Source organism: Natrix helvetica (assembly GCF_964273705.1).
Source record: "Natrix helvetica genome assembly, chromosome: 1".
NCBI classification, from domain to species: domain Eukaryota; kingdom Metazoa; phylum Chordata; class Lepidosauria; order Squamata; family Natricidae; genus Natrix; species Natrix helvetica.
This window is the reverse complement of record NC_138548.1, coordinates 142,206,277-142,233,276: the sequence shown is the minus strand read 5'-3', so window position 1 is coordinate 142,233,276 and position 27,000 is coordinate 142,206,277. Positions and strand designations below refer to the sequence as shown.

Genomic DNA, 27,000 nt, shown 5'->3' with positions numbered 1-27,000 from the left:
AGATGGAAAAATACAGAAACCATTTTTGACATATTAATGTAAAAAGCAAAACTGGCAAAATACGGTTTTGTGTCTGTATGTATATGCGCGGATCCATCAAGATTAACATTCAAATCTGATAGTTATCCACCAGGATTTGGTATCATCTGATGCAAGTAGAGGGGTATGATTGCTATATTAACTACCAATAATTTTCCTGACACAATGTAGTATCACAAAACAGAATGATTTAAATAAATACATTGCTAGCCAGGCCACAATGAAGTGAATTTTATTACATATAGAATATATGTTTGTATAGCTGTAAACAATTTAAATCCACTGATTTATTAGGTTTCTAATCTACTCACTTTGCATGAGCATAAAACTTAACAAGGCTGAGGAGCAGGATTGCATAATTTAATTTACACTTAAATCCACAGTTCTGTGATATTTTCATTATCATTGTAAAGCGTTTTTTTTTAAAAAGAGGAATGGATGGCTAAGTAAAGATGAGCAATCCTCCAACATCAATAGGCAAGGGGCTGTCATGGAAAAGATAATAATCCCATAAATGTTATGCATATGAAGACTTTTTCACATAGGCATTACTCTTAAATATTATCTTCATTTCCAGGAGACTGGATAAACATCTCTTTAATGTACTTGCTCGGGTGAAAACGTTGCTAGAGTGGTTGTTAAAATCAGAAGAATGTTGTGTCGGATGAGAAGGCACCCGCAAGTCGGAAATCATCTTTTGTAAGAACACTGTACATCCGCTGAGGCAAAGGTTTAGAGTAAGGAGCAGGCCGTGGAACAGTTGTACGTAAAATAACCTCACGTCCTGCAGGGGGTGGAAAATCTGAACCCATTCCAGAATTGAAACGTTTTTCATCCATAGAGCCCGATCTTTTTAGTTCTTCCTCATAGGGCATAATTGGAGCAGCCTAAAAGAAAGGAAAGCCTTTTAGTATTGAACTGTTTTACTGTATTCGTATTTGTTTTTGAGATATGCTAGCATAAAAACATAACAGTCAATAACTATTAAGTGTGACAAAGCACAACATTCACTGGGATATAAGCTTAAGGAAAAAGCATTTGTTCTATTGAGTTTCTGCGTAAGAAATTGACTAATGCTGATATAAACACATAAAATATAAGTTCTGCACCCACATCATTATCTCACTGAAATGCCAAAAAGGAGGCTTTAAACTACACGCTGACCTGTCCAACTAAGAAAGCTATTTATGTTATGAAACAACAGGCATTTGTTTGAATCAGAACACTGATTCAATCAAATGATAAAACTGGACTGAAATCATTTTGCTCTTTCTCAATGGTGGGATCTGTAACTAGAGAAACCAACTCTAACTAGATCTGGTACCAGGATGTTATCCATTAATCAGACATTTTAATCCATCTATTTTCTGCTGATCCTATCACACCTAAATGAAATTTTAAATTGATTAGAGATACTGTGCTTGAATAGAGTTTCTACTCAACCATCAAACTATAAGTCCTGCTTGGTTCAAATTAACTGTCCAACTACTTCACACAACTGTTGTGTACTACTCTGAAAATGAGGTGGTTTTTCCCTTCCAATATTCAAGAGGTAACAATTGAAAAAAGAAAAGCTCCATAGAGAAAATAGCTGCAAAGCAAATGGAAAATAGTTTACTATTACTTTTATTCAAGCCAAGTGGAGAACCTATCATTTTATACAATGTGTATTTTAATGCTATCGCAGTTTGGTGCTTGAAATGCAGACATGTAAGATACAGCTATCTTAAACAAGAAAATAAGCTGAAAGTTATACACACACAAAAAAATCCCTCAAGATTCTAGAAACCTATTTGACCCATTTTAACCATTTCCTTCATACTCAGATGATGTCAAAGCTCATAACTTTAATTTTAAAAAATGTAAATGCTTTAATTATGCAAATAAGCAGTAATTGAGCCATATGCTATGCTACTAAAGCCTTCATACCCATGCAGCACCTACATGAAGTTAGGCAGATGACTAGAAACAGGGAAAAATCTAGTTACCTCCTCAGATGATTCAGTCAGCTGGGTAAGAAAGAGAATCGATGGTGAAAGGCAAGTCAGAGATGACTCACAGTGGGTTAAAGAGAGGTTTTGGAACAGAGGGGCAGCAGCCTTACAATTGGATTTGTTGCTATGCACAGAAACTGATAAACACTCGGAACACAAAACAAATCTAAATCAAAGTGATAACAGGACTAGTACAATGTAAATAATCAATTGCATCAATATAGTCGTCCATCCGATTTTGCCATGGAGTAGTTATATAACCTATTGTCTATCCCAGTTATGTAATTGATGGAGCCAGGACTTTCTGATCTGTGTAGCTACATTTACTTTTAGGATTTCTAAAGGGAACTCCAATAAACATGCATTCTACTTCTATGAATCAAATCACATGACAAGTAGGTAGCTTATGCCAATGTATCCTTTACACATGCAGGAGATTGTATCTTTTTTTATTAGTCCAATGTACATAATATTAAGTTTAATCAAAGAACATTACAGGTGGTCTTCAAGTTACAATAGCAATTGCCCTCTCTATGCAATGCAACTATAAAGTGAAATGGCAATGGCAATCCTTCCAGTTCCAGTCACTGTTGCTAACCAAATCCCACAGTTTTTAGGCAGAGGCAATTTCCTTCCGGCTTCCAACAACTAAAGTTAATTGGGGAAGCCAGCAGGAAGTTGCAGGTTAGAGACTGGCAGTCAGATAAGTGGCTGCTGCTGAGTGGGGGAGGAAGCAAAGGAGTGCTTGGGACGGGTGCAAGACGTGTGGAAAGGATAAAGAGTGCAAGAAGCGTGGGGAGGATGCATGGAGATGTACAAGCATGGGTTAGGAAGGGCCTGCAAGAATGTGATGTGGGTTGGGAGGGTATGCAAGAGGCAGAGCAAGCATTTTAGGGGGTTGTGCAGGAGATGCAGAAGATATGGGGTGCGTGGAGGTGCAGCACAGGCCAGGTGAATGAGGGTGAGGGATGGAAAGGATGCGTGCCAGGTGCACGAGGAGTGAGGAAGATGTGCAGGACAGTAATTTCAAAGAGTTACTGACTGAATAGTCACAGGTTTCATAGTTCTCAACCTATGACTATTAAGTAAGTTAACTCTGAATTATGATGCTGCTGCATGAATTGTGGGGATTATGAATTGGTCTTTGAAGTTCTAGCAGTCCCAGCAGACCCGTATGCACAGTCCATGATGTGCACCAACACTCATCTGATACATACTGCACCCTGACTCCCACTGTATTGCTTAACCCCAATAACCCTATTGCAATTTTTTTTCTATTTTCTGTTAATGACTCTGTAGTCCCTTGCATCAGGGTGGAGTCAGGGCAACTGAATAGAGTTGAGTGTTTACTGGCCAGGTACTCTTTCTGTCAGCAATGCAGAGTTCACAGCAGATATATACTCATTGTGCCCAGAGAGAGAAATATTTGCCGCTACCTAGGATCAAACTCCGAGCCTCCTGATTGTAAGGTGAGAGCTCCACCTCTAGGCCACTGCACCACTCAAAGCCTATTGCAGAAATGCCTGGGTAAATTAAGAGAAGCTACCTATTTGGGGCTTATTTTTAAAAGGCTGTTTTTAATATTTGCAATATATTAATACCGAAACAAGATGTCATGGTAAAATGGATTACAGAAGTTCTCTGTGATACATTGATTTTTTTTCTAGCAAGTAAACCTAGCATAACAACTCATGCTGTTAGGTCCTCAGAAATAATTAAAATCCATTTGAGATAACTACAAATTAACAGAGAACAAACTATTAGCGCTGGATGCAATATCTGGATAACATCATAAAAAGATTCATTTGGAAGGATCCAAAAGACCCTGGACAAGGAGAAGCAAAGAATCCAGAAAGATGCTATACTTATTTATTATATCTAAACCAAAATAAGCCACTTACATTAAACTGTTAGTCTAGGAATGAGGAGAATCAAGTTGATATCCCTGCCTACTTATGAATCTTAGGACTGGGATAGTCCACCCAATTCAAGAGGTTGGGGAGAAGAAAAACAACCTTCTCAATTAGGTAGTAGAGAAAACAAGAAACAGGTGGGGAGAATTATACAAGTTGCCCTGAATTCCTTGAATTGCAAGTCAGAAGAAAATATAATGCCACCACAGAAGAGTTGAAACCAGTACTGATTAGGAGAGGTGAGGCGAAATACAGCTTAAGGTGACTTCCTGCACCAAACAGCAGTATTTTTTGCTTTAAATTTCTGGTCTTGCACCAGTTATAGTCTACTCATATGGCTCTTTTCATGCGAGCCTCAGCTTGACTATTTTAAATCATTCTGCTAAGGCTCATTTCTTCCCTCTTGTGACCCACTCACGCTTTCTTAAGTCTTCACTTCGCCTCATACTTTTTCCATTTTTCAGGAACTACCATAGGTAGCTCTTTAATTCTGTCCCCTTGTTCCTGGTGCCAAGTTGTTTCAGTCCTGGTCTTAAACCAATACCATGCAGTGAGATGAATACAGGTACATTTTATAGGCTATCATTGTACAGTATGATGAAATATTAAGCTTGAAAATGATTCACTATTACCAAAGGCAAAATTGATCTTGTTCTGGCATTCCCCAAAACAGTTATCACCAATATCATCTTTTGAATCAATATGCATTGATGCTATATCACATTAAAATATAGCAATTGTTGGAATTTTTTGTAAACATTTCATACAAACTACTTCCTGAAAAGAACAGGTTCTACCATTTGTTTATTTAATTGGAAATTTAACACCAAAATTATATTTCAATCCGTGTCTATTTGATGTAACATTGGTTAATTTTTAAATATCCATGCAATTTGATTATTTTAGTTAGAACAGACTATCACAGCTATTTCTCTGGAAAATACACCCGTAAATGTATTATGCAAACAAGAATTTTCAAAATCTGGCATTCAAGTATTATAACAAAAAGAGCAATTGTTTTATAAGCATATTAGAGAAACTAAGCAGTCCATCTTACCCTTTGTGCATTCACAAAAAGCTTGTGAATTATAATACCAGCAGGCCCTCTTCCGGCACCAAGGACTGATACTTCTGGTTGTTCCAGAAAGGAATTTACAAATCTAACAGCACAGAAAGAGTGGGAAGAAATATATCAGCAAAAGAAAAATCATTTTACACAGACTGTTTTAAAACAATAACCACTGGAATACTGAACACTGAAAGTTCTCAACCGATATTTACATTCAATAGAAAATTTTCAATTGACATTCTGAAGAAATGATTCAAGTTGTTTTATCTATGATTGAAAATCTTTTTTGTAATTAATTTAATTCCCGCTAAGAGAATTTTATCCATGCAAATTTATCAAACAAGTCACTTACTTTTCTAGATCTTTGCGTTCTTCTTCTTTAGTACATTTTTCTATTCCAAATTTTGCTTTTAGAGACCTTGCCCGAGCAATAGTGGCTTCCACATTCATAATTTGACCAATGATTTCCTGGGAAAAAACACAAAATTCATTTTCTCTACTTGTCATAAGTCATATATTTCAAAGCATCAAGCTTTATCAGAGCTGGGTTCAATAGAATTTCCAGAATCGTTCATTCTCTCCTCTCACATAGTTAAGACAACTATATGTAACCTTTTTTTCCTTTTGATTACCATAAAATATTTATTTAAAAGCTAACGTTTTTTAAAACAAATTCTTAGGAAAATGAAATTCCTTACTTCTAATTTTTTGTCTTCTGGATTTGGGAACCGGAGAACTTTACTGGAATGGCTGATTATCTGCTTAATTATCTTCTTTACTAACCCAATATCTTCCAGAGATTCTATTGGGAGGAAAAAAGCCTATGAAGTACATTGTAGTAAAAGCACCCTATTTTTACTTGAAACATACAGCCTTGCTTGTTAAGTTATTTACCTTCTTCTTTTACCTTGAGTACGGCTGCATGGATGACACAAGAAAGAAGATGTCTTGCAAGATCAGCTGGTTTCTGAACGGCTAAATAGTGTAGAACCTGAAGATACAGTAAGTCAATTAGATTGCCATAATCTTGCTGCAAAATTGACAACTATCTCTCAAGGCCTCAAAACTGAATGTTGCCTCATGTCCTTTCTTAAGCATTCAATCAAAAAGCCTCTTTCTCAAGTCTCTAAAGGAGAGGGGCCCCACCATCTGAAGGTGCTTCTAAATTTATCAACTTTATTTTTTTTATTGAAAAGAACATTTTTTTAATTGAAAGAACATAGCATGCTAGGTAGATGAAAAGGTAATGAAAGACTGGGACAAAGGCCAAGAAAGAAAAATTCATTGTACTTATCATTTAAAAAGGAAAACAGACTCAAGATCAAAAGTAATTGAAAGTTATTCTCTTACTTCATGTTCTTGTGAATAATTTATTTACATGTTTCCACATTCAAAGTGCTTGCCAATTTAGACGATTATATTTCCAAAATGTAATATGCATTATCTAGTCTTACTTTAACTGACCTGCATAGTTGGTTACCATTATGAGCAACAATACAGAAATTCCATACAAATACATTAAATTAAATAAACTAAGCTAATAAATGAAAGGCCCTCTAATGGGTTTTCCACAGTCTATACTAGTATGGGCACTATGAAAGATTTCAGATCTTGCAGAACTAAAATGGAAATGTCTCAGAAATTCCCCTAAGCCTCTTTTTTACCTTCTCTGCCTCACGGGTGTCATCAAAAAGGCGCCTCTGCCTCCTTGCTGGAACGGGCTTCGCTGTTTCCCATGCTTCAACCCACATGTTGCTTGGAATCTTCATTCGGGCGCTCAGCTCACCTTTGATGACTACACCCCCACTTTCATCCACGGTTTCCTCTTCAATGTAATCCCGGGGTGAATACCATCTCACAAAATCTTCCAGGCAACAACCAGGGTTGGCAGCCTAAGAACAGGGGGGAGGGGGGGGGCATGCTTATTTGTATATAGGCCATAGTTGTCCAAACGTGAGTGAAGAGTTGTTGTCCTGGGCTGATATAAAATGCATAATGCAGTTAATATACATTAAAAACTTCCTTTATTTTTTTTTATCATCTTGTGGGGCCGTATTAGTAGATGTTGAGGGTGACACCTGATATGGATTTTCCACACAATTCTTTTTTGAAAAATAAAAAAGCATAAAGGACGGTCAAAGACATTATATAGTGACACTCTTTTTTTAAAATCGGAATGCGAAACATTCAAAATGACCGCCTACCTTCCTGACATTGTAATTTTCAACTTGTCTGATGACCCTAGGCGTGACTATTGCTTATAAATTTGCAAGTGGCTGTATAACATGTATGAATCAGATCTGGGTTTGATTTTTTTACAACTCCAACTTTTCAATGCAAAGCTTATTCTGACCACTGGTAAGTTTGTAATGTATTTAAAATTAAGGTTATCCCAGAAATTGGTGTTCTTTAAAAAGCTCAACTGCCTTCTGTACCATGAGAGGGCAGCCTGTAGCTTTTCAGATGTTGATGAACTGCAATTCCCTGATTCCTTCACCATTGATTGGGGAGGCTGGGACTGAGGGAACATTCCAATCCATTCCAAACTGGAAGGACACAATGGATGCCATGGATATAAAAACAAATGTGTTTATCACCATTTTGCTCTTTAAAATAAATAAAGAGGGTCCAGTTGCCCCAAATATGGTTTACATGGTTGTAAAATGGGAGTCTATGATAGGGTCCAGCTTCTACTTCTGTATATTTTTGAAAGAAAAGGAGGGATTGTTGACTGCAATGAATTTTTTGACCTAATTTCTCTTCAAGTGTTTCTAATTTTCTATACTGTGCCAAAGAATGAACTACAAATAAGTGTTAACCAGTGGTGGGTTTCAACAATTTTTAAAACCTCTTCTGTAGGTGTGGCCTGCTTTGTGGGAGTGGCTTGCCAGCCATGTGACCAGATGGGAGTGGCTTGCCAGCCATGTGACTGAGTGGGCATGGCCAACTTGTAAAATGTGGTGAAACTCACTTAACAACGCTCTTGCTTAGCAATCGAAATGTTGGCTCAGGAACTCTGGCATTGAAGTGTGCAAGTCTTAAAGCTGTCAAGTTACAAGACCCTTGCACCCCTAACCCTTTAGAAAAAACCCCCCAGGGGTTTTCAAACTTGACAGCTTTAAGACTTGTGGACTTCAACTCCCAGAATTCCTCCTCTTGCTCTTCATCTTGATGATGTGCGGGGGGGAAGCTGGAACCAGTTCTAAACGGCACTGTAGATTTGTGGAACCTCTTCTATAGAAGAGGTTAGAACTGGCAGGAATCCACCGCTGGTGTTAACATATAATAGACAGCTGCTGTAAGATTTAACAGTAATACTGGGCACTTAGCTTCTGCTTCCTTCAAGTTCCAATTAAACTCTACTTAATTCGCAGAAAGGACAGTTAACCAATCCATAAACATACTTTTGATCCAAATAAGCATAATTTGGATGAGCAAGCTTATCAAATAAAGAGTGAGAGAATGTTGACTAATATTAACACAGACAACTGGTAATGAATATTTTCCTGAATAAAAAAGCCAAGTAACAAACATGCTAGACAACCTACCACATTTCTCATTTACAGCATGTATAGTACAGAAGGGAGTGGAACAAAGACTAATGAGTAAAATGGGGAAAAAATGATAGAAAAGATAAAATATCCTGCTAAATATGTTGTATTATGCTACTTAGTAGTTGCTTATGCTACTGTACAGGTAGTCCTCAACTTACAACCATTTGTTTAATCAGTTCGAAGTTACACTTAAAAAAGTGAGTTAAGCACATTTTCACACTTATGACCACTGTAGCATTTTGTAGTCACATGATCAAAATGTGGATACTTGGCAAATGCTTCATATTTATGACGGTTGCAGTATCCCAGGGTCATATGATCACCTTTTGAGACCCTCTGACAAAGTCAATGGGAAGCCAGATTCACTTAACAACTGTGCTACTAACTTAACAACTGTGGTAAAATGGGGCAAAACTCACTTAACAACAGTCTTGCAGAAATCTGAGGCTCAATTGTAGTGCTTAGCTGAGGACTACCTGTATTCATTTCATGATGACCCTGGCAATCTGTGCCTACTTTGAAAGATTCCATATCTGACAGCAAGCAAGCACTTTGCATGCGAGCTCGAAGATGAGCTCCTTCTGCTGACGTTCCCAGCTTAGCCAATACTTCGGACTGTTCTTCTAACAGATCTTCTGTCATAGGAGCTGGTTCCTGAACAAGTAGAGAGAGAGAGAGGAATTCCTGTTAAAGAGTTTTTATCTCGCATTAGGGAACAAAAACAATGAACAAAAGAACTGAATGCTTAGAACCTGTTATTCAACCTCTGTATTCTGAAGCCAGATATGTCAGTCCCAAACCTAATACTTTCTGAATGCAAATACAATTCAGTCATTTAACCAACTGCTGAAGCTTTTGCATAATAGGAAATAGGAGAAGACGGAAATGGAAGGTGACAGATCAGCTTGGATTAAGAAAACTTCCTGACTGCAAGAAAAGCCAAGCATCGCATGTAGCGGTGGACCAAGAGGGGAAAAACTGGTTATATTAAAGCTAATTCTAAAGAAATAAAAATAAAACTAGTTTCACTAGTTTTTATACATTTCACAAATGTGGTATATTTTTATATTTATATTTATTTATATAAAAAAGGGAGAGACACCTGCGAAAAACCAGCCTAGAAACCAGGAAATTGAGTTCTAGTTCTACCTTAGGCGTGAAAAACTTTGGGCCAGTCACTCTCTCAGCCCCCAATGTCAGGTGGTTAATTCCTGTTGCAACCAATGGATCAACACTCGGTTGATTTGAAAATAGCAGAGCCTGCACTTGTGGGAAAATGCTAGAAAGAAAAAAATGGCCTCCTTAGCTACAACAAATTCTATTCTATCCCATTCCATTCCATACTTGTTATTGGAATTTCACATCTGAACATGGAAATTGCTTCTCTGCCATTTCTATCTATCTCTAAGAGACTAGTTTCGCAACATTGCAAAGATACTTTCAGCTCCAATTATTCAGTGGACTGAGGGCCTGATAATATTCACAACATATGAATGTTTCATCCAAAGGTAATGGGCAATTCAAATGATATACAGGAATGCCTTAACAGTTATGTAAAACTTTATATAGATGAGAAGCCCAAACATGTGTTCCTCAATTTTCAACCAAAGTTACAATGGCACTGAAAAAAGGGACATTTTCAATTTATGACCATGGGCAGCATCCCCGGGTCAGGTGATCCAAATTTGGACACTTGGTAATTGACATGAGGTTATGACAGCTGCACTGTCCCGGGCTCATGTGATCACCATCGGTAACCTTCCCAGCTGGCTTCAGACAAGCAAAGTCAATGAGGGAAACCATATTTGCTTAATGACCTAATTATTCACTTAACAACTGCAGTGATTCACTTTATTGTGGCAAGGAAGATCATAAAATGAGGTGAAACTCACTTAACTGTCTTGCTTAGCAACATAAATTTTGGGCTCAATTGTGGTTGTAAGCCGAGGTATACAACGGTAACTTTACTGTTGATATTGTGGTGGTGCAAGGTTGACTCAGCCTTCTTTCCTTCTGAGGTCAGTAAAATGAGGACCAGGATTATTGTTGGGGGCAATATGCTGATTCTGCAAACTGCTTAAGAGAAGGCTGTGAAACACTGTGAAGCAGTATATAAGTTTGAATGCTATTTCTATTGCTTTCTTTTTTTCTTCCCTTTCCTTTAAAAAAATTGTTTAAAGGAGAAAGCATTGTAATATGATTACTGCTCATCTCCCATGTTGAGTTTGAACGTTAATCATATTGAGTATAATTTTTTAAAACCAAGACAAAATTACATCTGTGAGAAAATGGGATCTATTGTTAAATACTATTCATGTCCAATAAATCCTAGGAGCTCCTTTTCCCTTCCTCAGAAATGGAACTGAACTAGGAGATATGAGAGAAGCAGAAATATTTATAAATGTTAGTCACTCACCTGGGTGACTGGCACATAGAGAAGTTGTCCTGGGTGAAGCAATTTCATAGTGCCATATGGATGCAGACGGCCCTCTGGCTTCAATGCTAGTGTCTCTTTACTACTTTCTTTTGCAATCCCTTTCTTTCCGCCTTCTTGTCCATTTCCTTTAAACTCCTCTGTGTCACTCAAGCATTCAAAATACTCTTCTTCACTGTCACTCCAAGATTCCCAAGATCTCCCCACTTCTCCTTTTTCTTTATCACTCTCTTTTGGATAGTCTCGATCCACTGTGTCTTTTTGCTTTTCCAAATTAATCACTTTTTTCCCATCATCTCTTGCTTTCTTTCTTTCAATGCAACAATTTAACATCTGGAAAGCAATCAAACTCATTAAAAATTCTATCGTTAAAGTTAGCAATAGGTATTTTAACAATGGCAATGTTTTGTTCACATACATAAGAGAAGTCAAAAGGTAGCCCGAATTCAAATTTACTATCGTAAAAGACAGCATACTTCTTCATATAAATCCTTATCATAAATTTATAGGCTGCCCCCAATCTATATAACTCTGAATGGCTTACTGGTTACAATTAAATAGAAATTGATCACAATTTTTCAAATAAAGATTAATACACAAAAGAAAGAATGTGCATTTATAAGATTTACCTGGAGTTTCTGATGTAATAAACAACATCTCAGATCAGGCGCACTGCTGGTTAACCTAAAAAGTAATTATACTGATATTACTATAGCAATAGAAAAGAATTGAACTGCAAAACATATAGATGTTGCTATTTTCACAAAAAACATATATAGGTAGTCCTCAACTTATGTCCACAACTGAGCCCAAAATTATCACTGCTAAGCAAGACAATGGTTAAGTGAATGTTATCCCATTTTATGACCTTTCTTGCCAGTTATTAAATGAATCACTGCAGTTGTTGTGTTAGTTATATGGTTGTTAAGTGAATCTGGCTTCCCCATTGATTTTTGCTTGTGAGAATGTTGCAAAAGGTGATCACATGACCCAGGAACTGAAACCATCGTAAATATGAGCCAGTTGCCAAGTGTCCAAATTTACATGCAAAAAATGGCCATGTCACTGTTGAGGATCATTGTAACTTTGATCACTAAATGAATTCTATGTTTCCCCGAAAAGAAGACCCTGTCTTATATTTTTTTGCCACCAAAAAAGACACCAGGTCTTATTTTGGGGGTAGGTGGGTGTCATCCACTGACTCACCTCACTTGAGCGCGTCACTCCCAGGCTCCTTTTCGCTGTCAGACACCTTCAGGAACTTCTTCTGAGGCCGGCAAGACTTTGCTGAAGGCCTCTGCAGCTGATAACAGAGCTCCAGATCGATCCGGAGCTCTGTTATCAGCTGCAGAGGCCTTCAGCAAAGCCTTGTAGACCTTATTGGCTGCAAAAGAAATGGGCTGGCAAGCCAGCCCACACCAGGCCAGGTGTGCAAGGCCTGACTGCAACTGTCAGAAGGTAAGTAGTAGGGCAGCTCCACCACCCTCATCCCTCCCCTGTCTTAATTTTTACCCATGGACCCTGAAGTGGGCAGGGTCTTAATTAGGACTTATTTGGGGGTAGGACTTCTATTGGGTGCACGTGTAAAAATCAAGCTAGGACTTACTTTTGGGGTAGGCCGTTATTTTCAGGGAAATATGGTAGTTGTAAGTCAAGGACTACCTTTATAACCTATAATCAAATTAAGACCTTTGTGTCACAGTGTAGCAATCTTTTGAACATATCTTGCAAATAAGAAGACTCGGATACTTCATAATTTGTCAGCCAAATCTCTCTCACAAAGCTATTTATTTTAAACTGCTTAGTATCTCCTTCTGAGCAATCTTTGTAGATGATACAAATGTATCAAGCTTTTTCTCCTTTTTAAGTTAAATAAAAAAAACTGATTGCGAATAACCTTTTCAGGTGGCAGTAACACTTCACTTTTCTCTTCAAACTAATTGAGGGATGTTATTGATTTCCTATTAGTAATAACTAAATAATAGGCCTAAAACTTACCCTGGGATGAAGAAGTTGTTCTCCCATCTATAGCGCATTTCCAAGACAAATTCCTGCCAGAGATGTGCAACCCCTTTGACTCCTCCATGATAAAAGTTGATCATACAAAGACAAAGAGCCAGTTTGTAGGTCAGACTGTCTGAAGGAGCAGATTTGAATTGGATGTAGAGATTCTACATATAGGACAAATGAAAGGAATCTGTGAAATAGTATTAAACTTGTGCACAGAATTGCAAATTGTATTCTAAATTGTAGGATTTAGTTTTAATATGCACAATTGTTTTCTTTAAAACAAAGCATTACATGCTTTTGAAAAAGCATCCCAATGAAACCCGTGAAATTTGCTTTTCATTTGAATACAAGTAATTAAAATCCAGTACATGTTTTTCACATATGCATTTGAACTTACGGAGTCTTCATTATCTGGGGGTGGAATACTTCCTGTTGAAGTATTACTTCTAGCTTCAGATCCAGTTGCTGATTTGTCAACAGCATCAGGGAATAAATACTATAAAGAAAAACACATAGCTTCAGTTTCCAATTTTTTTCACATGCATTAGATGTTACCATTTCATTGCTCTGAAACATGGCTAGTAAACACCTAATCATTATTTCTTCTGCTATGAAGGTATCAACAACACATTTCGTTTATCAGCTGATGTGATTAATAGAGCATCAATCTGATCTCAAAAGCTAAATGCCTGACAGCAATCTCACTGTTGTTTTTTAATTGAGCCTTCTAAATGCTTTTTCGTGACAATGCCAGACATTTAGCAGCAATCCATTTTCAATGTGTGATTGCTAGAAGATCTCTATTTCCAGAGATAGATCAGATTTGTTATTCAAGTGAAAGTCACCAAAAAACCACTCTTGGCTCAGACAAGTTATAACTCATCATGAAATGTAACTTACCATGAGAACAGTATTCAGGACTTCATTATTTAAAGGGGATTCATCTATGCCTCTGTGCTTACGAATTTTTTTCTTTGCAGTGTGAACCATATTTGTCACTGACAATTTATGGATTGGGACTGGTGCTGGTTCTGTGAGCTTGGATAAAGCATGGCTTATATCGGCATCTACAAAATATCAAGATTTGGCAAAAAAAAGTGATCCAAATTATTGATTTTCTTAGTATTTTTCCACCTTGTCTTACTTAACAATAGTAACCGAGACCAGAATTTCCATCACTAAGTGATGTGGTTATAAACTATAATATTAAACAAATCACTGCAGGCTTTAAAGGAGAATGTCACATGGTCACCATTATGAATTTCCTGCTGGCTTTTCCATTAACTCTGCTTATAGGAAACTGGAAATGGCCACAAATTGCAATCACATGACCATTGAATATTGCAACTTTGTAACTCCAAGCCAGGCATCAGGAAACTAACCAATATTAGTAAAAGGACCAGTTTTAAGTACTGCTCATTCAGTGTTATCATAAGTTCAAACATCATGAAATGAGTGGTTGCTAAGTCAGGAACAGTTCTTTTTAAAAAAAACCTCATAAACTGTTACTCATTGTTTTATTAAATACTACTTAGATGTTTTCACAAATCCAAGTGTCCCAATCTTTGATTGTTTCAGAAAAACTATGAATTTTACCTTTTCCTTCTTCTTCAAACGCTGATCTTCCAAGAATCTCATCAGTTGATTCTTTCCGACGACATAATTTGAAAAATTCAGTAACAAAATCACCTGCAGGAGAAAATAATCATGCAAACAGTGAATTTTGCTCCATTTTACGACTTTTCTTGCCAGTTAACACTGCAGTTCTTAAATTAGTAACATGGTTGTTAAGTCAATCTGGTTTTCCCATTGAATTTGCTTGTCAGAAGGTACCAAAAGGCTATCACATGATCCCAGGACACTGCAATGGTCACAAATGTGACTCAGTTGCCAAGGATCTGAATTTTGATCACATGACCATGGGGATGTTGCATGTGAAAGTGTGAAAAATGGTCACAAGTTACTTTTTTCAGTGCCATTGTAACTTTGAACGGTCACCATATGAACTGTTGCAAGTCGATTGTGCCAAAACCATTAAGAAGATAAAGAGAATAAGGATTTCAAAATTAACTATGAATAGCTAACCATATAAATCAAATTATTTGTTTTCTGTCAACGCAAATCCCACATTTTAATTGGAAAATATGTAATTGGCCAATGTTGGGTGAATATTCAACAGAGTTTGTTATTTTAAGACCTGAAACAAACTGTGTTCAAGCTCACTTAAATTTAAAATTAAGATACAAATTGCCTTCTTTGAAGTTTAGGGAGCTTTCTAGATCAGACATGTGTCATTAAGAATTGATATAATGTATTGCTACCACAGAAGTTGAAACCCATATATGAATATTTAAGTATGACAAATGAAGCCATAAAATTATTATTTTTAAAAAAATCAAAAGTTTACATTCAAAACATTCCAGTGCTATTTTTTTCTGAAAAATAGAAGATTGTTCTTACTGCATTCTTTATAAAATCTACATAAACTTTTCAGTGTCACACAGTGCTATATCAACTTTATATCTTGCTGTAATACAGGTAGTCCTCGACTTATGACAATTGAGTCCGAAATGTCCATTGCTAAGTGAGACAGTTAAGTGAGTTTTGCCCCATCTTACAACTTTACTTGCCACAGTTAAATGAATCACTGAATTAATTTAGTAACCCAGTTGTTAAATGGATCTTGCTTCCCCATTGACTTTGCTTGTCAGAAGGTTGAAAAAGGTGATCACATGACCTTAGGACACTGCCATTTTCATATGAGTCAGTTGCCAGTGTCCAAATTTTGATCACATGACCATGGAGATACTGCAATGGTTGTAAGTGTGAAAAATGGTCAGTTTTTTTCAATGCCATTTAACTTCAAGCAGTTATTAAAGGAACTGTTGTAATTCAAGGACTATCAGTATTTAGAAAGAAAAAAAGGCAAAAGATACAATAAATCTCGAGAATACTTACTCAGTAAGCACTGTGGATTATCAGCTTTTTTGACTCTCACAGACCACTGAGGTGCTTGAGCAGGATCCAGGTCTCTTTAAAAAAAAGTTAACTTTGTTTCACCCAAACACTGAAAAGCAGTGTTTGAATAAAAACACTGAGTTTTGATAATGATCTTTAGCATACTCTGACAAAATAAAATAAACCCCATTCCCCATCTTTTAGGTAGAATCTCTGCCATTTTGACTAATGTATTTGTTTTTATAATCTAAAAGATGCAATGGCTTGTCTAGACAATTTTGAATTAAAGCAATTTTCTGAAAATTTCCCCCATGTTAATTATTTTAATTAGCGAATTAGTCTCAATGTGTGTAGTGGATTTCTGAGACCCTCAGGGTGGTAAATAAAAGGACCCAAATCTCCATTCCCATGAGCTCCTTGGGTCTTCACTCGTTTCAATTTCTCCTAGGGTAGTTCCTGCTGCCACTATTTTATTTTCCAGGGGATGCCTCACCTGGAAATCATTCCCTAATTCCAGGGTATGGGAAGGCACACCCTCTATGCTGCTTTTCTTGTGATTCTAGCTCAATTTCTTAGAACAATGACTCGAAAAGCAGCCACCACTTAATTCTGAAACTGCCAAACTTTTCCTAAAAGAAAAAACAATTCCTAAGTATTGGGAAGAACTTAGTACTGGTATAAAAGTCATTCAAGAATAGGTTCTCTTTCAACCAAGGTTTTTATGCAGATGTTAGATCACCACTGATCACTTCCTGCTTTATTTTCATTAGATTCTTTCAAACAAAAAACAATATTCACATAAGAAAAAACTATTACTGCATAGTGCACTTTATTCAGAGTGAATGGATTCAACTGCATCTCTTATTAAATGGATGTACATTCACATCAGCAAAGTTAATCTTAATATTATTACAAACATTACTACAATGTTCATTCTATAGGAAGCCTTGTATCGAATTGAAAACTTAAAATACAATTTTGATTATATTTATTCTATGGGGAATGGAAAAGTTTGACTAAAATAAGAGTTCTGGAATTCTGAACTATAAAATCTAAACAAACAGAAAAGCATGTACTTACGAATAAACATCATTGTCCACAATTATGCCCTCTGTTAAATGGGGCCATGTAGCTGCTAAATGGAGTTCACTGGGAATAGAAGCATTACTTTTATAAGAAGTTTTGAAATTATAACAAAACAAGTATTAGCATGAATCCAAACTTAAGACTTGCAGAAACCGTATGTTACTCATGAAGTAAATCCTAATAGTGCAGGAGAGGGTATCTCAAGACCAAAACTATTCAATTTTCAAAGGTTGTCTGAAATTGATGGTGTGATTTTGCATCACTTTGGGAAAGAATGATATATAGGCTTAAACCACACTTATGGCTGCTTATAATTCAGATTTTAACTGTCTATGGAAATTCAAACTTACTATTTTATACATACCAATGTTCATTTCTTAAAATATGCAGCGGAAACCCAAAATTTTCCTATCACTCAATAATTTTATTAGTTTTCCTTATCACTGAATAATTTTAAAGAGAATTTACACATGTCTATTCATTGTCATAATATTGTATTTTCTAAGTTTACAGAAGAAATAGACCTGATAACTTTAATACATGGACAGCAACACTTATCAAACACCTTATTATATGTTGCACAATGTAGCTGCATAAGCAATAGTTCTATTAAAAAGATGTCTGAAATAATAATAATAAAAATTACTTACCAAATAGGATCCTCACAGGCACCGAATGGTAACTTTCCAAATTCTACACCTCCAACTTCACCTCCAACTAAAGCATCTATATCTATTGGCCAAACATATTGTTATGTTTATATAGTTATACATACATACATACATACATACATACATACATACATACATACATACAAAATATTTTGTCATATTATTCCACATTAAATATATATTCTAATTCCTACCACCCGAGGAAAGGATGATATTGCCACAACAAACAAATAAGATCATCTTAGACACAAAAGTTTAATCTTTTTCTTAATGTTGATCTCATCTTTTATGAGAGACAGTGGGGTGAAGAGTTAAAAAAAAGTTTTGTACAATTTCTATACAACCTCTTCTTGAAAAAAGTTCAGATTCTTCAGTTTGCAATCATTAGTGTTATGGAGATGGTAGTAGAAAATATGTGCAGATAGTCCTTGACTTACAACCACTATTGAGCCCAAAATATGTTGCAAAGTGAAACAGTTGTTAAGTGAATCACTGCAGTTAAGTTCGTAATATGGTTGTTAAATGAATCTAGCTTCCTCATTATCTTGACTCTTGAGCAACTAAATCTGCTATAAAGAATGAAGAAGAATCCCAATGCATGTGGTAGATCGCTAATGCAATAATGAAGACTTCATTTTACAAGTAATCCTCAACTTATGAGCATAATTGGAATATTTTTGATATTATTTTAAAGTGATCATTAAGCAAATTAATTTTGCCTAGAAATCAGAAGTAAATGTCACAAAGCTAAAAGTAACAAAATATTTTTAAAAAAATTAGAAAAAAATGCAAAAAGAACAAATACATTTATAGAAGAAAATGTTTGTAGCTCAAGGGTGAATTGTGGAATCCTTGGTGCTCTCTTGAGTTTCTTGCAGAAGTTTCATTATCAAACTAAATAACATCTAGATGTTATCTAGTTTACTTACCTAGGTCTGCAAGAAAACAGGCAAGGATCCTACCAATAAAATTATTCTTTTGCTATTGTGTTTTACAGTGAGGAAAAAGTCTTTTTTCCCCTTACCCTAGTCTTAAAGCAGCTGTCACATAATATTTCATATACGGTAAAGTTTTAATTTACTGTATTTTTCAGAGTATAAGATGCACCAAGATTTTTAAAGAGGCAAATTAAAAAAAAAAACGTTTTTGCACTCTGCAGACCTCCCCAAAACGGCCCATTTTTTGTCAAAAAAAGGCATGTAAAAATGCCCTGTTTCTCACTCATTTTTGCCCTCCCCAACCCCCAGGAGCACTCTGGAAGGCTATGCACGGCCATTTTTGCAAAGGAGGTGGGGTTTCGGGAGGCCAAAAATACTGCATTCAGTGTATAAGACGCACCCAGATTTTCACCCTCTTTTCTGAGGGAAAAGGGTGCATCTTATACACTGAAATATACGATATTTGTCCTATAAACAGAACAGGGGAAAGAAGAAAAGAATTCTTGTTGCATGTTTCTTTGGTTCTGATCTACTTTTGTACTAAATTCCACAACATGAAATTACAATACAAATAAATCAGTTTCCTACCTGGAGGTTGTTGAGGCCAGAAATACTGCTGCCAATCTTGAAGTATATATGTAAGCCTAATACTTATATTAATTGCAGGCAGTGGAGTTAATGGGCAGCCCTGGAAAACATACCAATAAGAATAATCACAAAAAATGTGAGGTCCAAAACATTAGGCATTCCTAATCTTGTGTTTTAATTCAGATAATATAACAGAAAATATTTCTGAAGGATAGATTTTCAAAATTGTATATGAATACTTTTTGCAATCAGTTGAATTCTACCAATGTCCTTCTGAACTACCTTAAAGTTCAAACGAAGACTGATTCACAAAAAATACATTTCTTGTGAGCATTGTATTTGAAATGACATAATTTGTGAGATGAAAGACTTTCCCCAGGCATTGGATATGTGACAGAGAACAGAAATCACTTTCAATCATTCTGTATTGAAGTGAAAAAACAGAACTTCAAATTTTGGAACCTCTCCCTACTTATACTGTTCATATTTAATCAGATCAAAAAGAGTAGGAATAAAAACTAAGGAAAACTAAAGTCTGAATAAATTATAAATGGTACATGATATAGCACAATCTTCAAAAATGTTTAATCTGCATGGCATTTCTGAGTAACCTCACCTAAAGTGGCCCATTCAAAATATAGGTAGTCCTTGCTTAATGACCATTCATTTAACAACTGTTCACAGTTGCTAGTCCTGGAAAAGTAATGTACAAAAAATCCTTGTATTTACAACCATTGCAGCATCCTTGAGGTCACATGATAGTGATCCAGATGCTTAGCAACCAGCTCACACTTACAATAGTTCCAGCATCCTGCAATCACATGATAAGTCATTTCTGATCTTCCCATCTGGCTTCTGACAAGCAAAGTCAACAGGGAAGCTGGCAGAAGGTTACAAGTTATGATCAAGTGATGTCTCACTTAATGACCATGGCAAAAAAAAGGTTGTAAAGTCAGGTACAGTCAGATGGTGCCTCACTTAATAAACACAATACTTAACAACTTATTTTCTGATCTCTACTGTGGATGAGAACTGTAGCATAAAAGTTACTGCACTTGCTACTTTTGGGAAGATCATTTGGGGCATCTTCATGCACCTACCATGTGCATACACAAACTATACTCACAATCTTAGATTTGAAGATATCCAACAATCCAGATAAGTGACTATACTGACTGGGTACTTTGCGAAGGTGAACCATTTCAAAGTCAGTTCTGACTCCAGGACCTTGACACTCCCCAACATACATTTTCCGGTGTCTGTGATGAATTTGCACAAATACTGGCACCTGGCTGAAAAATATCGAAAATGTTTTCAAATAAAGATGATTTTACTCTTGGAGGACTAGACTGATTAAAATCACTAATGTAGAGTTTGAGGGGGGGGGGGAACCACACTGAAAACTCAGCAAGGAAGCAATTTTATATCATTTTTTTTTTGCTTCTTGTTAGCATCTTGTCTTGTTTCTGCAAGCTAGTAAAACAAGGTTCTTCATGTGCATCTACTTTGCTACAACAGCTAATGCAGGATTATAAAACTTAACTTTACCACTGTATATAAACAGAGGTCTAGTACTGTTCCCTTCCAGCACTGAAGATGTTATTTAGTTGGATAATGAAATATCTGCACAGAAACAATCAAGCTCAGAGAGCACCAAGAACCCCACAGTTCAATCCTGAGGTACAAATATCCTCTTCTATTGGTAAAACTTTACTTACCAGCCTGTGTTGCCCAATGCAATAGAAACTGAACTCAGAAGGAGATTACATTTGGATTCGCTAAGAACTGCCTCATTGTTTGCTGCTGGTGCAATAACTACAAGCTCACGTAAGCCATACCTAGAACAAATGAAATATTCCACTAAATTTAGATTTCAAAGATTAAGAGGATTAAGATGCATCTATCTCTCACTGTTATTTTAATATTAAAACAGTGGTCTCTAAAGATTTAACATGATCTAACATCAGGCAAAACCACTATATTAACAATATTCTTTTTGATGCCTTGCATTTTGTGGCATAAATAATTAGTCTATGTAATGTATTCTTTAATCATAATTATAAATTCTTACAATTAATTTCTTAAATTAAAACGTAAGATTTTAAATAATAGACATACCATCTTACTAGACAGTGAGCTCTAGGAGGGAAATCATTGTTCATGCATAGAAGATCTTGTATAGCAACAGGAAGAGCATCTGTTAAACCATTAAAGATGAAACAATTAAAGTCTTTAAGGTTTCAACTAGAACAAAGGTTTTGATTAAATAGCCAACATGCGTTATTTGATTTTTAGTCCAAATAAATAAATAATTAAATTAAATTTAGTAAAACATAAATCAGTTTAATTATTGTAAATACTAGTTGTCCTCCTAAATACACTTTCACAACTACTAAATAAAAAATAAGCATATCAGACCTTGGTTTTCTTTCTTCCTTGTCAGTCCCTGAACAAATCCTTGCATTTTTAGGTAAGATTTTGGAAGTGGTTTGCCATTGATACTTTCTAGGGCTGAGAGTAACTGGTCCAAGGTCACCCAGCTGACTTTCTGCCAGCTCAAACTGGTACAAACTATACCAAATCAGTTCCTATCAATCTATATATTTCCCTCTTCAACTGTCTAATGAAAATGGAAGTTGATACCTTCTTTTTAAAAATGTTACCATATATCTGTAGGCTCCTTTAATGAGCAAGCTATCAAATATATAATTTATTAGACTATAATATTGTCTATTAGTAAGTACTAACTTCACAGTGTATCACATTAAAAAGAGATGTTTTCAGCTATCCAGATATAGGCAGCATGTAAATTTAATAAAATAGATGCTATGAGCTAAAAAAATTTTTTGAGCAGATAAAAATGTACCCACCTTCTACTAGTTCATCTTTTGCATTTTTATCAGTTGATTTTTGGGCTAGATAATGATGCGTCACGGAGAATCGAAAATCAGCAAAAGTAATTTCATCAGATTTCTCTTCCCATGTTTCAGTTGTATATACACCCTATATATCAGACATAATTATGTGTTTAGAAAGGTTATCTGAAATACTTTTAATCATATTTCACAGGAAATACCATAGTAAAAATCCACATGCTACTCCAAAAAACATTTTTGTTTATTCTTATAAAAATTCTGAAAAATTTAACAAAATAGAATTATAATTTCATTCCTTTGAACCTCCATTGGCTCTTTCTTCCTAACCTATGGATGAGTACTTTTGTTTCATTTTAAAATCAAAGTAGATATAAATCAATTATTTTAAAAATAAAATCTTTTCTTTAAATGTTTCATAAAAATGATCACAGCTCAAAGACAGAAGAACAAAAAAGATTACTAGTATAATTTAAAAGCTGATGATTCTAATTCTCCTTGTATAACTCCTCAAAACATTCAGAGCAATCAAGTGAACTGGAACTGACTCAGCTTCTAATGACTTCATAATTATGCATTTGCTTGCTTGACACTTAGGAATAGCATTCCATTTTTGGTGTTTAATGAATCTGAAAAAGACCTAATGAAATAATTGTTTTACATGTTATGCATCTTGTAAAGATGACAACTTTATCATTCAATAATAAAAATATATTCAGATTATGTGAAACAACAGTGCCTTTTTATTAGAAATAATCACAGACTATTCCAAACTGGTGAACTAGCAACTAAAATTATTTTGCTAATTTAAATTAAGCCACACTGTATTTTCACATGTTGATTCACTGTGATTTACTTTTCTTTATGTTTACATTGGCCTCTAAATAATTCCAAAGCAAACATCCTTACCTTTTCTAAAGGTTTGCCTGAAGAAATGTTAATAAGTTTCCAGTCATTCAAAACTTCTTCAACTCTGGAAATAAACCTAATGAGAAAATGTTTGAAAATCATTAGTATTAAAATCCATGTTTCTAAAAATAAACATAATTCAACAACATACTTTTTTGCTTAATTTAAGGGAAAATTCATATTCAATACATTTTTCCAAAGTTTAAAACAACAGCTATCAAATGATGAATCACAAAAAGATCAAGAAAATGTGCTATACACAACAATATATCAGAGCTAGGGTCTTTTGAACTAGTTTATGATAAAATAATTCCAAATAAATTGGAAGGAATCCACACAAAGTCCTCTTTAGATCTACAACTGATCATATTCAGGAAAAAAAGGCTAAGCTACCACATATAATTTACAGAAGAAATGTATTGAAGAATCAAACATTATTAGGGAAATATCACACAAAGCATTAAAAGTAAATGTCATTATCCTGAATTGGCATTCCAGGCACAGGCATAACTCAACACAAGTTAATAAACAAGGAAGTCAAAAGCAATGCTGACCCATAGTCCTCAACTTACAACCAAAATTCCATTGTTTCCATTGTTAAATAAGGCAATTGTTAAGTGAGTTTTGCCCCATTTTATAATCGTTTTGCTACAGTTGTTAAGCAAAACATTGCCTTTAAGTGAATTATGCCATCATTAAGTGAATCTGACTTTCCCCATTGACTTTGTCGGAAGCTGGCTGGAAAGGTTTCAAATGGTGATCACATGTCGTGGAACAATGCAACCATCATTGGGTAACCAGAGTTGCTGCATGGTCATAAGTGTGAAAACAATCATAAATCACTGTTTTCAGTGCCATAGTAACTTTAAAGAATCATTAAATGAAGGGCTTTAAATTGAGGACTACCTGCACTTTAAAATGGTGAATCAGATCCTAATAATAATATAAATTAATCAAAACCAGATTTTTAATATTCAGTTTAACCAAACTGACAGGCCGATTATTTTGCAAGTTGCGAACTATTGTCTCCTCTGATTCATTTGGAACATTAAGACTCACTTTCATCTATTTGATCACTGTCTAATGACATTTGCTAAAGATCACAGCTTGATCTGATGGAGCGAATTAATAGAGCTTGAAGCCATAAGCTGTATGGTATAATAGCAGATATATTAGCACTTTGACCTCATTTCCCATTTTATATGTAATTAATATGTAAAAATTCCTGTACATATTCCTCTTCTTTGCCTTGAACAAAACAAATATACTGAAAAAAATACACAGCAATAGCACATACAAAATACTATTGTACTAAGATGCCAACTTGATTAATTTCCCTATAAATATTTTAGAAAATATGTTCTATTGAATGAAATGGAATTTACTTTTAAGAAAGCACTCAAAATTAATAGATGACTATTTCTAATAAATATGAACAGTAGCTGAAACACATAAAATAACTTGATTAGTCATAGCTAGATAGCACATTTCTGCTTAATATAGCATAATTTCAGAGCATCCTTACATAAAGGTTGAAACAGGTTCTTAAATAGAAATTTTTGTAATTCATAAATTCATATCTGTATCCTGTAATATCAGTTGATATATTCTGTACATTCTGAGTCACATCCCATCACATCTCATCAAGGAACCTGATAGAACCCAGAAAAGGAATAATTTGTCACAGCGCTGACCTAATTAAACAGCAGCCTTCCACCTTCAAAGATTCAAACAACTCTAATGTTATTTTCCTCACTGTTCAACAGCAACCTTTTTTTTAATTCAGTGAACCCTTTGAGACTCATTTCTTTTCCTGACTCCTCAACGTCACTGTTAGCTGGAAAAAATAAACTTTTCCATTCAAGCCATTTTTAAATTCTGTTCAACTGTGACCTATTCTACAGGTTTTTTTGGCAAGTCTTTTTTTTAAAGTTTGCCATTGTTTCCTTCCAAGAACTGAGAGAAAGTGACTAGCCCACAATCACTTTCTGCCTAAGGCAGGACTAGAACTTAGTCTCCCTATTTCTAGCCTGATGTTTTATCCATTAAACCAAGCTAGCCCTCTTATTAAACTGTGTTGTATAAAACAAAGTATTTGTAATAGCTAACAAAAACAATTAATTCTATGTAGACAATGAATCAGAATAATTCATTGAATAAGATGTGAATTATGGCACAAATATCATATGCCTGGCAAGTGTTTTGATTGCCCTCTCAAAAACGTACTGAGGCCCCTAGAAATGTAGCAAGGACCCTGGAAATTGATATAGCCGGTGATGAAGATCACTGCTCTATACTTTTATTTTTCATTCTATATACTACCCAAAGTTGTTGACAAGTTTGGCAACCTAATTGAAATATAAATAAAGAAGTACATAACTACCCAGAGCAACTTTATATTACAGGTGCTGTATCAGCATTTATTCTACATGCTTTTCAAGTATTTTGTCATATTTGTCTTCAGTATCTTTTGTGAACTCGATCATTCACTCAGCACAAATAATATCCTTACTATACCTGAGTTGCCAAGTAATAGCAAGCAACTAAGCCTAGAAACTTTTTCACCTGTCCAATGTTAACTACATGTATATATTAAGTAACTGTATAATCAATCTACAGAAGATATTTATTGGTATCTCTTAAATACCAGAGATTCTATGCAAAAAGGGGCCTTCAATGGAACAACCTGGGTTCACTTAGCTGGTAAGTACGCACTCCCCAATGTCCTACCATATTTTCCTCACAAATGCTGCTATTAGGGGTCCTCTCTTCCAATGTGACCAACCACTGTCGGCAATGCAAGACTCCCAACAAACTCTTTCTCGTGAGTTACCCGTTTACATTTGCATCCGACAAAGCAATTCGAGATACAAAAATAAAATACAAAACCGAAGCCAGACGAAAGACTCGGGGCAACGCGGGGTTCCCTAAACATAACTGCATCGATAGCAACGCAGGTAAGAAGGGGGGAAGAGAGACACCGCGGAAAGGTGAGACACCTACCTCTCCCACTCGGAGGCGGTGGTGAAATCTGTGATCTCGAACACTTCGGACTCCGGCTGTGGAAAAAAAGAAAATAAAACAAGGAAGCACCAAGTGAGGCACCGAGCGGACAAAGAAAAGGGTTAAAAAGCACCGGCACCGCAGCGCCATTTTCCCGCTAGCCCGAAAGGGGAAGGAGGGAGGGGGGGCTGAGGGGGGTTCAACCGGCGAACGAACCTCACTGTCGGCCGCCATCTTGAGAAGCAGCGTCCCGAAGGGCATGATGGGAGGGAGACAAGACGGCGCGCGGCGCGGCACGTGACACAGCGGCATAAGTGGGGGAAACCTTCCTGAGGGCCGGAAAGTCTGAGGGGATTTGTTTTCCCCCTTCTTTTGTTGCTGGGTCACCGTATTGCGCGGGACAAGGGGGGTGAGGGTTCCTGTTTAGGCTTGGGATGAAGAGGCTTGTGGAAATAGTTCTTGGCGATCCGTCTTGGGTTGTCGGGCTAAACTGACAACTGCAGGAATGTAGTCAGGGAGTCAAGCTCCAGTGGCAGATGTCCTGATGTTAGTTTATTGCCGCAAACATGAGCAAGTCGATTGGGGGAAACTGAGAGGGCAAGAGAAAAAAGAAAGCGCTCCTGCGTTTAATCCTGTAGGAAATTAAAATAGGGTGCATTGTTTCCTCTGGGCGTCACAAAATGTGTGGCTGGCTTTGAGTCATCCTAGGAGCTGCTTCTTTTTTGTAAAGTTTTTTTTTTTTTCATTTTCATAATATATCATCACATGTATACTATTACATAGCCAGCATATATTGTATTATTAAATGTTTACATCAATTCATGTTACCATCAACTCCCAAAAAACAATTATTGGCTCTTCTCCATACACCATATTTGTACCTTATCCATCACTTTCTTCTCCTCTCTCCTCCCCCTCCCCTCTTTTCTTCCCTCTGTCATCCTTCCCTTCTCTACTTCCC

General features: G+C 35.9%; 1 protein-coding gene across 1 annotated transcript; it reads right to left on the bottom strand.

Moving 5' to 3' along the window:
• Nucleotides 1-255: 255 nt before the first annotated feature.
• Nucleotides 256-26,337, bottom strand: RAB3GAP1 (RAB3 GTPase activating protein catalytic subunit 1). The gene is made up of 24 exons (XM_081935089.1): nt 26,256-26,337; nt 26,040-26,095; nt 23,037-23,112; nt 22,125-22,257; nt 21,373-21,451; nt 20,973-21,092; nt 20,381-20,546; nt 19,255-19,354; nt 17,708-17,789; nt 17,052-17,120; nt 15,972-16,045; nt 14,610-14,702; nt 13,914-14,080; nt 13,411-13,509; nt 13,002-13,174; nt 11,633-11,687; nt 10,986-11,336; nt 9,086-9,223; nt 6,680-6,907; nt 5,910-6,006; nt 5,714-5,817; nt 5,368-5,483; nt 5,004-5,106; nt 256-926 (listed from the first exon to the last, which is right to left on the bottom strand). The coding sequence occupies exons 1-24, from the start codon at nt 26,298-26,300 to the stop codon at nt 684-686; spliced, it is 2,967 nt and encodes a 988-aa protein (XP_081791215.1). The 5' UTR covers nt 26,301-26,337; the 3' UTR covers nt 256-683.
• Nucleotides 26,338-27,000: the final 663 nt, after the last annotated feature.